Raw genomic sequence first — 18,242 nt, forward strand, 5'->3', positions numbered from 1 at the left:
CCTATTTGTCTCTGCGTGAAGTAAAGCTAAATAAAATGAAAATTATTAAATAAATTGGACATTAATATAAATAATAACTGCTATAACTTAATTTTCAGTATATTTTATTCTAAAAATACAAAAATATTAAAACAATGTAGTCTTTCAGACTTATACAAAACACACTTATATTACCTTATATAACAAAAGACAACATAACCGCATTATTCATATGTATAAAAATATAGTATGTAGTATATAATATTGTAAAATATATATACATATATATTCTGTTATATTCATAAAAAAACTTCAAAAATGGAGGTTCCTATTTAATTGAATTTTTTATTTGTCTATGTTACATGATTATGTTACAAGTTGTAAACCAAAAACTTTCTTTTTACAATCGATAGCATTTATATACTTTTATGTTAATCTTATATCGTTTTAATTTTATAAGGATTGCTGAAACACGCAATGCGAGACAAGACCCTATAACGCAAAGCGTCATATGTCTCCCAAAGAAGACTTCAAGATGAAGTCGAAATAATTATTAATAATTGAAACGACAAACATAGTAAGTTCATTAAATTCCCGTTACATATATATAGTAGTTTGCTACTTTTATGTGGAGCAAAATACTGCTGGTTGCGATGCAAAAACTATATGTAATGCGATTTATTTACAATGTATATATTATACTTATAACACTATAATATTCTCTTAGTGCGCTAACTAGCACATGCTTTACATGAGGTAGGTAAAATGAAGTACTAAATCTGGTACTGAGTTACCTTTGTACTTTTCTTGAGGTTTCTCTTTCAGTAAGCTGTTTATTTAATGTGAAAGCCAATGCATTGCCTAGTAAAATATACTCAATCTATAGTTACAGAAATCCTTTCTTATTACGAATACATATAAATGACTAGCTGAAGAAGTATTAGTAATACATTTCAACATCATTGTATCAGTCATTAAATGTCCTCTGCTGAACATAGGCCTCCCCCATAAGGGGGGTATTGCCAATAATTACCACGCTTGGCAACCGCAGTTAGGCTTTGGTGTTGATTTAAGAGAGACACTGTAGCCCATACTTCGACCATTATATTCCCTTAGCCTCTTACGACACCCACGGGAAAGGAAGTCAATCTTTGGACATTATGTAATTAATCATAAATAGCATCTCAAACGGACATAAGTTGAATTGAATCCAACGAAGTCTAAATTAATTAAAAAAAAACAGTAATGATAAATATGCAAAGAATTAAAATCATCAAGTCCTCAAATTCCTGTGGTCCCATATTCATCATATCAGTTCACTTATATCATATCAGCTTTTAACTGCTCACGGCTGATCATAAGCCTCCCCCTTGGAGGATTTTGCCAGTAGTTGCCACGTTTAACAGACAGATTGGCAACCGCACTTCTGAAACGTTTTAAGAGGGACGTTGCTGACCATCCGTCGCCTTCCCTTAGTCGCCTCTTACGAGACCCACAGGAAAGGAAAGGGTGGCTTATTCTATGCTGGGATCACACGGCATGCTTCCATATTGGATATTTGATATTTCTAAACATTATTTATAATTGTCATCACAATACAAATATTTCATTTTTATATAAACTTTATTATAAATTGTAACTTACATCATATAAGGGACTACTCACACTTATTCAGCTTTTATCCGTAGAAAACAACGATTTTGTATGGAGACGCATCCATTCAGCTTTCCGCGTCTATTCTGCTTTCGTGGCAACCCAGTAAAAAATGAGAATAAATGTGTATTTATCATGCGAATGTTATAGAGAGCGTTCAGCGCCGTTCCGCCGCATTCACCGTCGAACGCAGCGAAACAGCTATTACAGGGATGATTCGCGACTCCTTGTCGACAAGTTGCAACCTGTATTGTTTCTGCATTGATTTGATTTATTATTGCGTAATCATTATGTACGCAAGGTTTAAAGAGTGCAGACGTATTTTATAGTAATTATGATTATTTTATTTTTACAAAATGCAGCATATTCAACGCCGTACGCAGTAGACAAGCGTTTTAGCGAAGATAGCACGTTATGACGGCTTTTCTCATTCTTACGACGCCGTACGTGGCTGATAGAAGCAGAATTGTATAAGTGTGACCAAAATCGTTCAGCGAACGCGAATGGAGCTGAATAAGTGTGAGTAGTCCCTAAATGTAATTAGTACTGAACCAGTCTACTTATCCTATCAGTCCAAAGCTTAAAAATACTTTCATATCTCAACAAATTTAATTAATATTTGTTGAGCAGTCATATATAACTGTAATAAATCAGAACTAAAACGTTAATCATACAATACCTACGAGGCAAATGATTCCACCACTAAAAACTTCAACTACATAATATCTTGCTTCGAAAATTTTCAAATACATTTTTACCATCAAAATCCAAATTTTTAGAGACATCATCATCATCTCAGCTATTATCTGTCCACTGCTGAATATAGGCCTCCCCCATACACTGCCACAAAGACCGGTCCTAAGTCACCTGCATCCACTGACTCCCTGCAATGTATTTGAGGTTATCACTCCATCTAGTGGGGAAGTCGTCCTACACTGTATTTGCTGTTATATGTCGCCACTCAAGAACTTTTCCTTTTTTCTTCTTTTTTTCTTTTTAGGGACAGCTTTATTATAAACGCTTTAAGCTTTATAAAACATTAATGCACGATTAATGTTTTAGTTCGCTAGCAGACAATTTTTTAAATAATCAGTCATTTCTCAATATTGAAAACGTTCAATTACTTTTGAAAATTGATAGATAATTTTGCCGAAATATGGCAACTTTAGCTTACCAAAGTTATAAATACTCGTAATACAGATTTACATTACTACTGCAATAAACGTGTATGTTGATAATTGTATTGAAAACTTGATTGAGCCTCTAGTGGATAATTTTGGAAACTTACGACATTCATACAAATTAATAGGCTTTTAATGTACTGGTATTGGATATTGGCATATTGTCTTATCATTGGGTCAATTATATTTTTATTGAATAACAAGTTCTATTGAAATAAACCAAACAATTCCCACTAGGCACTAGGGACAGATATTGTAATATCTGTCCCTAGTGTATATTGTAATATCTATATGTTGTAGTTACAATATCTATATATTAGCCCAATAACGGATATATTAAACTTTGGTTATCCAATATGTAATATCAAAAAGAATAACCTGATCAAAATGAATATAGATACCCAACTGATACCTTTACTAGTTGGATATCTATATTGCATAGTATATCAGAATGGATAATGACCTTTTTTCCATAATCAATATCCTAAGGAATACAATATATAGATATCAGAGCAGTACTGATATAACCAATTCTTACTAGGCACAATTTCTTGAGTCAACTTAGAACACTCCTTTAGGAGATACTAATATTTTTCAAATCTAACCAAATAAAAAAAAAACAATTTATAAATAGTCTTACTCCTTCTTTTCGAAGACTTTTAATTCAGTCATTTCACCTGGTTCTTCTTCGTTTATATTCTCTGTGACAACATGATTTAATTTTTCATCTTCAGTATACATATCACCCTGTAATATGATTTGTATTTCTTTTAAACTCTTCCCTTTAGTTTCAGGAACAACGTAGTAAGAAAATATAGCACTCGCGAACGCCACAGTGGTAAAGATAAAGAACACGCCAAATAGTCCCGACACGTTTTTGATTTCCTGATACCCTTTGGCTACTCCGAAACCTAAAATTCCATTAAGCACGCTCAGTGATGTCATTGCTATTGATTTGACGTTCAATGGGAAAATTTCGGCACCGATTGTGAATATTATAGAATTATATCCCAGACCAGAGATGATGGTGGAAAGGACAATGCCTATGAAAGGTATAACACCATACGGACTGAGATATTGTTCGTCAATGCGTAGGATTTCTTGGCAGAAGAAATAACCGACAGTTAGAGCGAGCGATAGTCCCGTTCCGAGGAAAGAGTATACAAGCAACGGCCGTCTTCCAACACGGTCGACCAAAATCGATGACATTACACCTGTAAAAGAAAATATAAGATTGAGATGTAATTCAACTTGTATTCCTAAGTATGTTTATTATTTTTTTTTATTATTATATTAACCGTTAACTGTCCACTGTTGAACATAGGCCTCCCCATAGAAGAAGGGTATTGCCAGTAGTTGCCACGCTTGGCAGTTGGGTTGGCAACTGCAGCTAGGTTTTTGGAGATTTTTTTAGTGGTACGCTGTTGCCTATCTTTCGACCATTAAGTTCCCTTAGTCTTCTCTTTCGACACCCACGGATAAAGAATGGGTAGTCCATCCTATGCCGAGACGCTTATGTATATTATGCTTGCAACAAATTATTCTTAGACTTGTTGTAGAGTTGATCAACTATCACAAGCTTTCGATTAACTACTTCTGAATAAACGTTTGAGGAGAAACACCACTCCAGAAATGCTTCTGTTTTTGGAGTGGACATTTGTATTACAGAAATCAGAAGATTAAAAGATATTAATTAGTGAAATATCATCCTAATACATAAATTATTCGATACTAAAAATGTCCTATAGAGGTCATTTATGTAAAATAAATTTTAAAGTATACATCTTGAACTTACCCACAAGAAAGTTAACAGCACCGAATATAATGAACACTGTTTCCAAACTTATTTTAGACTTGCTTTCTTGCATGATGCGTCCCAAGTAGTTCCGTGTAGTGATCTGGCCCGTCATGACCATTCCTATTCTCAAACCTAGATCGATCAAGTAGATAAGTTATTCATTAAAATTTGCATAGTTTTCATACAACCGGACCTTTGCTAAGACATCGATGGTAGTAATAGTCCTTGTAAAACCAGAGAAACCTTAAATCGCAATACACAGTAATAATATTCCCATATAGCATGCAAATTTTGTATATAATCTAATTTCTTTAAATTAAATTTTAATTAAACAAAATAATAATAAATATGCTTTGAAGAGATAACTTCGTTTTTAAAATGTTTAAAACTTTAAAAATCAATTAATACTTATATTGTATTCATTTAATTCTCATAAAACTAATGTAATATAAAAACTGTAATTACGATAAATAAAAGCTATTTTTTTTTGTTTTTTTATTTATAGCACAGTACCATATAGGAAGAAATGTTATAAGATGGCATTAACAATTAATTAGAGGAATTTCGTTGATTAAAGATGTTGTGGTCAAAATAAGTAACACTCGTATTACCAAAATTTAATTAAATTTATTAAAATCCAAAATGACAAAAGGTACCCAAACTCATGGTGATCTCTCTGATTAATTATGTTAACGATGTAAACCATCATCTGACAGTTAATTGGAAATTTAACTTTAAGCACAAATTACGACCTCAGCTCAGTTCAAACTCGCACTATTGAGGGTCTTCTTACAATTATATACCCACTTGTATATTATTTTGTTGGCTTTCCCCTAATATTTATAATACTTGGCTATAACTTACCAATAGAAATAATAACAGCCTTCCTGTATTGTTTCCCAACGATTAATTCTTTGAAAGAACTAGATCTACGCATCTCGTTTTTCACGTCCTGCTGCATTAGAGTTAACGCATCCTCCAACTCCTGAAATTATCAATATTCTAATTTTAACAAAAAGCTATATATGAATAGGTTATATTTTGCGAAAAACCAGCTCACTTCACTGATTGTTGGGTTAATGTTATTGTAATACTACTATTATTGTTACCACATAGATGCTCCATATTTACCTTACTACCACTATGGACAACTACAATTATATAATACAGTTCCCGTATTGTTTTTGGCACCGGAAAGTTCTGTATAGCTTCGACCTTGGAGGGAAGCGGCTTAGTACCATCGGCAGAAATGAGGTATCCTAAAAACTTCACCTCGGTAGCACCAAACACGCATTTCGAGGTGTTAATTACCATACCGTATTCGCGGAGTCTAGTAAACAGCTGTCTTAGATGGTGCTTGTGCTCCTCTTCATCTTTCGAGAAGACTAGGAAGTCGTCCAAATAATCCTTTATTTGATATAATATTTTCTTAAAGGAGTGCTATTAATTTTAATATACTGCATGCGTGAACTTTAAGTCGACTACAGTTCATATTTTTAAGTACGTAATCGATGGTTACTATTTTCTATCAAATAAGCTAACAGTTTATTGACTATTCCCAATTATGTTACAAAAAATTATTTGGATATATGTTCAACAATGGAAATAGAGTTACTGGAGGTAGACTTTGTACAAAAGTAATTTGTTTGGGCACCTCTGACCTTTTCGTGTTTCTACCGTGAAGCAGTTGTGCTTGCATCGCTGTGTTTCGGTTTTAAGGGTAGGTGATGGCAGTGAATTTACAGGGTACAAAGGAATAACACCTGAGTCCTCAGGAATGGCAACGCATGGGGGGTATTATGGGCGAAACAGTATACTCTCTCTATAGGCCACAGTTACCACTTTCCATCAGGTAGGCGCGTGGATCGTCAGTTTGTTTACCATTCTAAGTTGCAAAAAAATAAAATTATACACGCGAATACTTCTCGATTATAGCTCCAAGAAGAATACACATGCATTTAATTATATTGACGACTATATCATCTATTTCTTTATTTATTTATTGTTAACTACCGTCGTTTACGTATATGAAATGATGCGTTGTCGTTTCTTACATCCGAAACTATCAACTAGATAGTTACAAATGATTGAATAAGTATTTTTTTATACAACTTAGAATGGCAGACAAGCTGACGGCCAACCTGATGGAAAGTGATAACCGTCGCCTATAGACATCAGCAGTACCATGGACATAACAGAGTATACTGTTTCGCCCATGATACCCCCCATGCATTGCCATTCCTAAGGTCTCAGGTGTTATTTCTCTGTACCCAGTAAATTCACGCCATAAGCCATCCTTCAAACCGAAACACAGCCATGCAAACACAACTGCTTCACGGTTGAAACACGAATGGGACAGAGGTACCCAAGCAATCCACTTTTGTACAAAACCACCCTTTGCGTTATTACACATAGGTAAAAAAAAAAACAAGACAATTATATAAGTACAGTAAAGCAGTCTCTATAAGACTGCCTTACTTCAGTCATACTTAGTAATATTTTAAGACAACCTTAGAGTAACAAACTAATTGTTCTACAAGTAGGTATGATCATCATCATCACAACAGCCGTTTATTGTCTACTGTTATACATAGGCCTCCCCTATAGACTACCACAAGGAACCGTTCTGAGCCAATTGCATGCCTTGACTCCCTGCAATGCATTTGAGGTTGTCATTCCATCTAATGAGAGGTAGTCTAACACTGCGTTTGCGGGGGGAAAGGGATTGTTAGTAATGGAGACTGAGAATCCCATTGCTAGCAATATACCCAACCAGGTCGACCTCCTCGCGGTTCCCCTTGGAAACTATCATGGTTAATTCCTGATGAATTCATCATGATGGATGGGCTAACTGGCCTGTTTTCAGTCTCATCTATCACCCTTCACTGGTGCTCCACCAGTGTATCCCGTTAGCACAGGCGGGGTTACCGTTCCATTCACCCATAAAAAAAAACACTGCGTTTGCTTGCATAGGGCAGCCACTCAAGAACTATTCTTACTCACCGATTGTTGGTTGTTCTAGTTATGTAACCAGCCTAATGTGACAAATAAGTATGATAATAATGTATTAACATTAACAAAGTTCAAAATAACAGTTTAAAAATATTATATTAAGAAAAATAATTACCAGTACCTATATATTAATTAAAAATCATTACAAATTAATAAAAATACATTACATTTGCATACCTTATCATTTTTGTATTTTCGCAGTTTGGATAGCACCCTCTTTGCATCGGCTACCTTCCCTTCTTTAAGATAGTAGTACGGGGTTTCTGGTGTAAACCAACAGGCTGACGCATAGCATATAGGTAGTACTAGCATCATATAGTTTAACGTATTATATGATACATAGTATCCTATGACTATTACTAAAAGATTCCCGAAGTTGAACATGAATTTAGTCATAACAGTCAACCTCGCCCTTATATCTTTATCCGTTATTTCCGCCATATAAATATTGACGACCTGTAAATAACATATTGTGAATTTAAATTCTATTCTATTACAGGGAGAATTTATTCAAAACAAAGCTTGGGTACCTCTGTTCCACCCGTATGTCTGTCAAACAGATAAATATTGTCTTGCAAATAAATATTCATTCATTCATTCTTTCAAACTTGCATGACTGTATTACTTAAATAAAAAAATTAACATATCCACTACTACAATCATAATATGGTGGTCAATCATGTCCAAACTCTTGGCCTTGTAGTGGACCTTAATATTCGACGTGCTCACATTTCGCCAAACTTAAAAGTTTTTTTTTTACAACACAGGGAGCAAACGAGCATGCGGCTCTCTTGATGGTAAGTGCCACCCACAACACCAACGGTATTGCAGGTGTGCTGCCGGCCTTTTAAATAGGAATATTCTCTTTTCTTACAGATTATGACGTCGTATCGGATCGGAAATACTGCTGCTGGAAGTCGATTCCAAAAAATGATTGTGCGTGGAAGAAAGTGCCTTGAAAAACGCACGGTGGAAGATCGCCACTCGTCCAGATGGTTACTTATAATTTTATAAAATAAATAAGATTCGGTAACGCGCGTGACATCCCTGGTGTTAGCCTCGTTTACCATCAGACGGGCAGTATGCTTGTTTGCCACCTTAGTAATATAAAAAAGAGTAATAAACTTTTTTAGTAATACACTACTCACCGTACTAATCATGCCCGTGCCGAGGCCCCACATCAGTCTTGTGACAGATAACAGCCACGCTTCCATGAAAAACGCAACAATCATCTGAAAAGTAATAAATTAACAACATTTATTATATTTATAAACATAAAAATCATATTGATTTTTTCACACATACACATGTCTCAACTACATATTATTATTCGTTATTTTGAGTTACCATTATCATGAATGTAACACTACATATGCCCATGTTTCACAGAGCATATTAGAATCCAACCCGGGACGCGGCTTACCACCGTGACTTGGATTAATTTGATTTGCTATCGTGTTTTCTAACACTGGATAAATAGTCGTGAATTTAAATTGACATACAAAGTTTTGGTGTCATCCAAATTCAAACAAACTGCCGTCGCGGTCTAGTAGCAGTGACTGCGGTTTGCCGTGGACCACCATACTTTTAAATTATTTAAATTAATTTTAATTATCTATTATTATTGTTAACGCAATACTATATTCTTTAACATGTCTAAATCTCATTTTTATATTTAGTTCAATTAATCATAATTTATTCCTAATAGGCCGGATCTCAGTTTCTTATAGTCTACGATTTAGTAAAAAATGTAACTAGAATTGTCGTTGATTCTCGCTCTCTTCCATTCGGCTTAGACAAGCAAGCATGTCTCTCGTTTTTTTTTATTATTTTTACTTGAGTAAACTTAAATTTAAGTATTCTTGAATTGACTTTTTACCGCCCTTTCTGGACGGAATTTTAGTGAGAAGAACGGATAAGAAATCCAGCTGTTGCTTCTTTCAAAAAGGTAAAATATAATAAAAATTATGAATATAACCTAGCAAGCAACCCCATATCAGCCATTATGTATCCACTGCTGCACATAGGCCTCCCCCATAAGGGGGTATTGCCAGTAATTGCCATGCTTGGCAAGCGGGTTGATAACCGCAATTTTTTTTTTGATGGGTGAAAATGGAATGTTTACCCCGCCTGCGCTAACGGGATACGCTGGCGGAGATCCAGTAAAGGGTGATAGATGAGAATGAAAACAGGTCAGTTAGCCCATCATGTTAAAAATTAGGATATTCCCATATAATTTGAACAAATTAACAAAATAAATCAATTACCGTGTGGTCCTGGCATAGAATAGGCCACTCCTTCCTTTCTCGTGGATGTCGTAAAAGACGACTAAGAGAGGCCGAGGGATGGGCAGCAGCGTCCCTCTTAAAACAACTCTAAAGGCTGACTACGGTTGCCAATCCGCCTGCCAAGCGTGGCAACTACTGGCAAAACCCCCCCAAGCGGAAGGCTTGTGTTCAACAGTGGACAGGTTAAAAGCTGATATAATAATGATGATGAAATCAATTGCAGTGACAGAGCAGACCAGTCGCTATCCAATTGAGGAATTAATTCAAAAAATCTTTCAATTAGTTAATTACTCACAGTTCCAATGGCGATGGGAAGGGCACTACTTAAAAGCGTGGAACGCCTCCCATAAGTGTCCGATATATAAGATGTCGCCAAACTGCCGATCACGAAACCAGGCGTATTGAGGGCTACCATCCATGATATTTGTTGCTGGAAGAACAAACATTTTTATTAAACTGACCAACATAAATTTTTACTCGCAACGTCATCCACGTGATCAGAGTATTAAATAAAACATAATCGTAGTATCCTTATCCAACCCAAAAAGTATTTTTCATTTTTTTCTTTCTCTGTTTTTAATTTTAACAATAACATTTATACAAACAATAAAGATAAAAATAAATTTATTTGCAAACATGTGTAGTATATAGAAGGTACATACTGGTTATTCATTAATGGATATGTATAGATCTACCATGTTTTACTTACATTAGCGTGCAAAATGTTCTTCCAAGGACAAATAGGGAAAACAAATAAACTAAATTTCATGATGATTGATTGTGTTGTTAAAGCTCCAAGTGGTAACAGACAAATAAATTTTCTGTCACAATAATAATATTAGTAAATATCAGTATTTATTGTTCGTAACGTACTCAGGGTTTACTTACTCGGAAGATATAGAGTTGACAATCGAAAAAGAAGATTATTCATATTCTATAAAAATAGTAATTGAAATAAATTGTAAGTTACATTTATTTATAACGACGTTTTCGAACTTTTTACCGCATTGTTAAGTTTTTGCATGTGCCCTTCGTAACAAGTAATGAGATAAGGGTAATCTTTATTTATTTAAACTTATTTACTTTTAAATCATCGGATTCGGAATGGCGAGCTCCAAAAAAACGCAAACAGTAAATATTTTTAAATAACTTTTCGCAACATTTTATTTGAGTGTAATATATCTACCTACAGTATCAGAATGTAAACCAAAGCGAATATTCCACATGTTATTAAAATATAAATTCATGTACATACGAACGATCTATTTCACTAAACAAATGCACGATGTAGCTGTTTTTATTCTCATAATTATGTTAGAAACTAGTCGACCACTGTAAGATGTAGATACAGTCAAAATAAAGTATTTAAAATATTTTAATTCTTCGGTATGTTTATTAAGATATTTACTATCGTTACGAACAAGTCTCACGTGATTGTAACATATTTTAAACAATTACCTCATTGAAATGCATGCTTGTTTGATTGTTATGTAACTTTGGAATAACAGGAGTTGGCCAGCCAGATGAAACTCCTATGGTAGCAGTTGACAGTGATACTGAAATAATTCAAAATAAATAGATACTCCTTATTGTTTCCTCCATTAGATTACAATAGTAAACTTATTATAAATACAACCAATTACAAGTAAATATTACACAGAAAAAATAATGAGCAGCCTTATCGCTAAAAACGATCTCTTCCAGGCAACCTTTGCATGAAGAAGACTAATTATAAATAGTTTGGAGGCAAGAAACTGTTCGTTTTTCAAATAAATGTAAAGATATGTGTACGTACAATAATGTTTTATCTCTAATTTTTATTTATTACTTAAGAGTATTTCACACAATATCAATTAGAAAGTATATAGAATATAAAAAGAAACATACCCGCCGCAGCGATCAAATATTGTGCTTTTCTGTTGCCTTGCTCCATTTCCTGGAAAAAGTGAAAAAAAATTACAAGTTAGAGCCTTTGTACAATATATGTCATCACCGTAAGTACCTCTGTCCTATTCATAATTCTGAGACCATATACATGTATGTTCTTGCATGGTTGTACTCGTATTTCGCTTTACTTCTTAATACCTAGAGATGACAAAGCACGAGGCAACATTTGCTTCGCAGTATTTTTTGTTTCTAAACAACGGTTACTATTATCACTCTAGTTTCTTGTCTGTTTATTTACAATTAAAACCCTTTTGTCTTACCAAATATGCTTACACAAAACATTCAAGTTATTTATGTCATCATAACATATTCTAAGTAATATGTTAAGTAAGGTTACTTAACATATTATAATTAACAATTAATTTATAAATTAAAAGCTAATTCAGATTTGTGTTATTTGCTTATAAAGCATTTATTTTGGTTTCAATTTGTGATGTGCTAAATAAATAAAATAGTTATAATTTTCCCCCTTTTTAGAATATCTTTATCAATCTAAATTATACTAGCGACCCACTTCGGCTTCGCACGGGTGCAGTGCTGATACTATATATACTACAGAATATAATTTCGATTATTTTATATTATATTTAATATTTTTTTTAATTTATCGTAACGTACTTATAAGTACGATAATATTTTTTTAGTGTTTCTCTACTATATTATGCATGTATTATACATATAAACCTTTCTCTTGAATCACTCTATCTATTAAAAAAACCGCATCAATATCCGTTGCGTATTTTTAAAGATCTAAACATACATAGGGACAGACAGACGGGAAGCGACTTTGTTTTATGTTTATGTATGTATGTATGACTATGCAGTGATATCATTATTTCGGCAAGCAACAAACATATGAAAACTTCGACTCATATTTTAATAATATGTATTTCTATATCAATTTGCAATTTAATTTAATTAATATTTACGAACTATGTACTATATACCTCCTTATTGAATCATTATATATATAATAATATTTCCTGTATCTTTTATTATTAATATTTCATGTTAATTATGGTTATAAACATTGTGTGAAATTTTCTATGATTTAAGAATTTTATATAATAGTTAAATAGAATACATATTTGTAGTACTTGTACCTGTCCTACTTTTTAAACAACTGCGCAAAAAAGAAGTGTAATGTATTTAAGATTCATGTACATATGTTTGTATTTTTTTCTATTGTACTGAACTAGGTGTTATCTTACGGATATCCATATCACTGCTAATTTGAAGATAATTATTTTGTGATTTTTTTATTCCACTATAACTTTTAAATACTAAACAAATATGGAAGGATGGTGTGTCTTTAGAATCCAGACGTCATCATAAGTTATACTGGCCATATATTTTAGGGGATGAGAATGAAATGACTACCATGCCTACAGTATTTATTTAGGTACATTGGCACGGTACCAATGGGGGATGATAGGTCAAGTCAATTGAACCATCAAGACAAATTTAACGGTCATTATCCGTAGTGATTTCCATGAGGACTATGTACAAATCATACAAACAAATACGTCCCTCTTAAAACACCACTAAAAGCCTAACTACAGATGCTAACCCGCCTGCCAATCGTGGCAGCAGCCAGCCAGCCAACAGTTGCTGGCAAAACTCCCCTTATAAGGAAGGCTTATGTCCAGCAGCGAACAGTAAACGGTTGTAAAAATAATAATATAATATGCAAATCGACATAACAAGGCTAATACACATACGAGTACAGTGTATATTCTTGAGTATAACGAATTCCTTGTTGATAGCGAAAAGTACGATGATATAAAAATTAACTGTGACAAACAATTACTCAGTACACAGTCTGTTATAAAAACTTTGTGCCCTTTTGCATGCCGAATATAATAAAGTCACGCCTTAAACTAATAGACGCGATACCACACAACAGTATGGGATCGTCGTCAATTCTCATACTCGTAGCGAGTATCTAAATCGACTTAAAGCGTCTAAGCTGACGATTTGATGTAAATGTAATTGCAATACAGTGCCACGCGGCCGAAATCACTAATGAGATCTCCAATTTCAGAGCTACGATATATTGCCTCTTTTATTACCTATGTACATTAAAATCGCACATTATATTCACAATTGAGCATACCATTGTCTTGATTTTTTTATGGATGACCACGTAACGTGTCAATTGATATACAATGACTTGGTATCAGTGAAGTATAAAACGATAAGTGTGAAACCAGGATAATTGGTCTGTCGTGAATAATCTTCTAGGACTTAAATATCTTACACAGAAGTATTGTTAAAGTTCCAGATATTACTAACATAGAGACTACAGTTCCTATTACTAACAATCGCTTCCCCGTTTGTGTTATTAAATTTTTTGTAAGCTTTTAACTAGCAAAATTATTTTTCAAATTATAATTTTATCTATTCAGTTATACTGAAAGTTTACAAATAATAATAATGTGTTGTGGACTATATGATAATCATAGTATAATAATTTTAAATACAAGCAGAGGAAATGTGAGAAATGCGACTCTCTAATTACAAATACTAGGCCAACAAAGTTTATCCTTACTTGTTCTGTTAATATTCTGAGCATAATTCATTAATATAATGATAACAAGAATTTGCGATGTAAAAATCATATGTTGATAGGCAAATGATAATCAAATTTTTTTCTATGCAAATAAAAATGGCAAGCAAGGGATGGGCATCCGCTAGGGATGGGCAATGGTAACCATCACCTATAGACATTATCATACAGTATCATGAACGTCTCTAAATACACTATAATTCTAATGGTACTCTTATGCTCTTCAAATCCTAAAGACTATAAGATGTACACTGTAATTTCACTTCGAATCGAAACACCACTATACTGTCATGGTAAGCAACATTCAAAAGGAGTTTCACACTTGGCAATTTTGTGACAATTACGTCACCAATCCTTAACCGATTTTTATAAATTTTATTGATAGAATATTATTTTTCAAAAATCTACTTGTAGACACACGATTCTGAACTCTAAACTCGATTATTTAAAATATATGTTTACGTAACACCTTATCGCTTATCAATGCATATGTGTTTACAGCTAAAGTAGCTTTTTTTACAAAGTATAACGTATTTGTTTATTATTATAAAACGTTTTAACACACACATGATGTCGAGTTCACTGATTAAGCTGGCAAATGTGCACTAAAACTACAGATAATAAACTTACTTATAAGAACTACATAATTCTAACAGGCAAGTTTGAGTTTTTTTTAATACAACTTAAATATTTGGTTTTATCACTAAAAACAACGAGATTTGATGATAGTAATGGTGTTCTAGTACAGTATTTAAAAATTATCAAAATTCCTTTTAAAAACAAACTCAGTATTTTTTGAAATGACGCCTACAGCCACTTTTATCATCGCACCGCTCGCCATCGACAATAAATTCATCCTAACACGCTTGAACCTAAATGGTCACATACGAGTACAGTGTAGTCCCAGTGAAATTTTTTCTGACGAACGCTTAGGCTGTAAAAAGAATTCCCTGCCGAGGTTTTTCCTAGAGACTACAATATGGGATTCTTCAAATAGGGTATATTAAAGTTTCTTCAGGGTTGGCAATAATAACACTATAATATATTTAATAATAATAAATAATTTTATATTTATTATTAAATATATAATGTAATAAATTTATAATAACACATTATGCTAAACTTACGTTTTTTTACGAACTATTTTCAATTTCCTAATTGAAAAAATCTGTTGAAATATTTCAGTAGAGGGCCTAAAATGACCACTTTACTGTTTTTCATGAAACTATAAGTATACTTAGTTTCATTAAATACACTATTTTATTTTATATTATTTTGTACTGCACTCACGAACCAACAATTAGAAGATTAGGTTTTATTTTATTTTATTTGAATTTGGATCACAATAGTTTGCATTGGCAATTTACATTAAAATGCATCTATCAGAACACTGCAGAACCATCATGCCGCTAATACTTTCGATTCGAGAGTGCACAACGTTTCAATTCCAATATCAATCTATTGGGATTTATTTCATGAGCAACCGAACAGCTTAAAATTTTGTCAGCCAAAATGACGTGTGTCTAAATTTTGCGAAATATAATTTTTAAATCAAAACAAAATAAAATGGCGATTTTCCTTTAGTGTTCAAATATTTGGTTAAACATTTCCCAAATTAGGACGATTTTTTAAATTTCAAATAAGATATTATTTTTTATGATATAATATAAATATACATATATACAAATGATCATTTTCAATTATATAAAAACGAAAACGTACTTATTTTAAATCTATAATCAGAAATAAATCAAGGTAATCAATAAAAATAAGCATTATTATACAGTCTTTAGCCTGTTCTTTTAAATATATTCCTTCATTTTTATTTTTTAACTTAACCTACATATATTTATCCCATATATTGAGTAAGACTTGTACTTTATGGTACTCCTATTCACGCATTCATGATTAAAAAAGTTGACTTGTTTTAGGAATGGCATTTGTATGGTGACACTCTATCTATACAAACTAAGAGGCATGCAAAAAAATAGAATTATAAAAAAATATTAAATAAAAGTTACTACAAATTAACTGTCACTTAAAAATTGTTTCTCCTAAAAACTATCCTCCTCATAGAAAATGTGTCTGGAATAAACTGCAAATATGAAACATTTTACGATCTAATTATGAATCGCCAAAGTGGTCATTTTAGACCCTCACATTATCTCCCTGTTCCTGAACGAACCAATATTTAGTTTAGAAAATTTCTGACCATAACTATTATATTATAAATACAGAAATGCTAAATAAACAAACAAAAACTAAACAGTATGTCCATTCAACATATACAAATCATACTTACCAAAAAGAGACCACGTGAACCTCATAAAATATAGGTAGTATATAACCTTTCAAATTATTGGTACATGAAATTAAATTATTTGTTGCAAATACTAAGTAATTAACAATTAAGATTGAATAAAAAAATAGCAGTAAGTGCTTTAGGTATAAGAATAAAAGGAATTAATCTCTCGAAGTCTGCACCGCAACTGAATTCATTCGCCTCGCGTTCGTATCATTCATGTCGCGTAGACGATCGCGATTTTCACGAACTTCACACACCAATGGTTCACTATGAATAATTGCCATTTTGCAGCAAATTCATTAGGTAAATCTAATTGGCGGAACATGTATTTTATTTTTACATCCGTACCTTAGTGTCGCACTAATAATCGATAAACAATTAATCGATACTGTGATATCAATTATGTGTGATATAGCTGATAGTAATATTACTGATAATTTTACGCAATTTAATTAATTATAACCTAATAATTTTTATAGTTATTTTTATACTTTTACTTTAGCACGAGACAGGCTACGTTATAGGCAACTTAGTTAGATAATGTAGTTAGTCTATCTTACGTTAATTGACATCTTAATTGACGCAATACTAATAACTAGTCCAAAACAATACCATAATATTACTAAGCGTCATTGGATTAATCGACAGTAACTTAATTATTATACATTATACTTCTTATAACATAATATGTATATAATTGTGTATTAATTAATTGTTCATATGCGATTACATTGTATTATAGATTGCATAATCAATTATATGATTATTTGTGATCCCAAATCCCGAACTCTCAAATAATTAATCGATACAAATACATTGTATATTTTGGGTGAACGCTTTGTTTTTAAAGACAAATAAATTCATACAACACTACCATATTATGTAATCAAAATAAATATGATAACTACAATTACCAACTATAGGATTCTGAGACAAGTTCCCGGAATCGTACAGCATTTGTATCAAACTTTTTTTATCTAATTTATGATAGTATTCTTAAAATTAATTAGTTTTGGTAAAACCAACTGTTTCAGATTCTTTATTATAATATCCATCCATTATCTTTGGAAATTCGCCAGATATAACTGACTAACAGCTCCTGGGAATCACTTGGTTTTTCCCGCCATTCGCCAATGTTTATCAGTGCCCACAGTCTTTTTTTATTTTAATAAATGGCTAGTGTTGCTAACTAATGTTGCCCATTATGTCACTAGCAAACTAGAAACAAGATGAGTTATTAAAATAATTTGGTTGGATCATAGAATTATAGCTTAATTTTATTAAGAAAAATAAAGGAAACGCCTACAATAATTTAACTTTTTATCTTATTAGTCATTGACTGCGGTATCGCTCTTGCAAAAATCTTTGTGAATTTCAAAATGACCATGTTTACAGTTTTTCTATATTTTATGACATATACATCGCCAATTATAAACCAATTTTGATAATTCTCTTGTCGGATTAATTAAATAACGATTCTAAATAACAAACTTTAAAATTTTTTAATAAG

At 32.5% G+C, this 18,242-nt stretch overlaps 1 protein-coding gene across 2 annotated transcripts; it reads right to left on the minus strand.

The window, feature by feature from the left end:
* Nucleotides 1-96: 96 nt before the first annotated feature.
* LOC113512779 (facilitated trehalose transporter Tret1-like) lies at nucleotides 97-16,977 on the minus strand. Of its 2 annotated transcripts, none has more exons than XM_052903538.1 (9): nucleotides 16,895-16,956; nucleotides 11,799-11,847; nucleotides 11,370-11,467; nucleotides 10,207-10,341; nucleotides 8,772-8,855; nucleotides 7,801-8,079; nucleotides 5,476-5,596; nucleotides 4,609-4,743; nucleotides 97-4,027 (listed from the first exon to the last, which is right to left on the minus strand). In XM_052903538.1, exons 2-9 carry the CDS (start codon nucleotides 11,842-11,844, stop codon nucleotides 3,450-3,452), a joined length of 1,476 nt encoding a protein of 491 aa, XP_052759498.1. In that variant the 5' UTR covers nucleotides 11,845-11,847; nucleotides 16,895-16,956; the 3' UTR covers nucleotides 97-3,449. The 2 variants fall into 2 exon arrangements, with proteins under 2 accessions (XP_052759498.1, XP_052759497.1); XM_052903537.1 differs by having other exon boundaries at nucleotides 98-4,027; nucleotides 16,730-16,977.
* Nucleotides 16,978-18,242: the final 1,265 nt, after the last annotated feature.

The sequence above is a fragment of the Galleria mellonella genome, unplaced genomic scaffold, assembly GCF_026898425.1.
Source record: "Galleria mellonella isolate WM207_F2 unplaced genomic scaffold, CSIRO_AGI_GalMel_v1 utg139, whole genome shotgun sequence".
In the NCBI taxonomy this organism is placed as follows: Eukaryota; Metazoa; Arthropoda; class Insecta; order Lepidoptera; family Pyralidae; genus Galleria; species Galleria mellonella.

Excerpts from the sequence above, each read along its gene's own strand:
- LOC113512779 (XM_052903538.1), bottom strand. The coding sequence starts at position 11,844 with ATGGAGCAAGGCAACAGAAAAGCACAATATTTGATCGCTGCGGCGG. Across the intron at positions 11,468-11,798 it reads ATATTTGATCGCTGCGGCGG|TATCACTGTCAACTGCTACC; the intron begins GTATGTTTCTTT and ends GAATTATTTCAG. Across the intron at positions 8,856-10,206 it reads TTCCCATCGCCATTGGAACT|ATGATTGTTGCGTTTTTCAT; the intron begins GTGAGTAATTAA and ends ATTACTTTTCAG.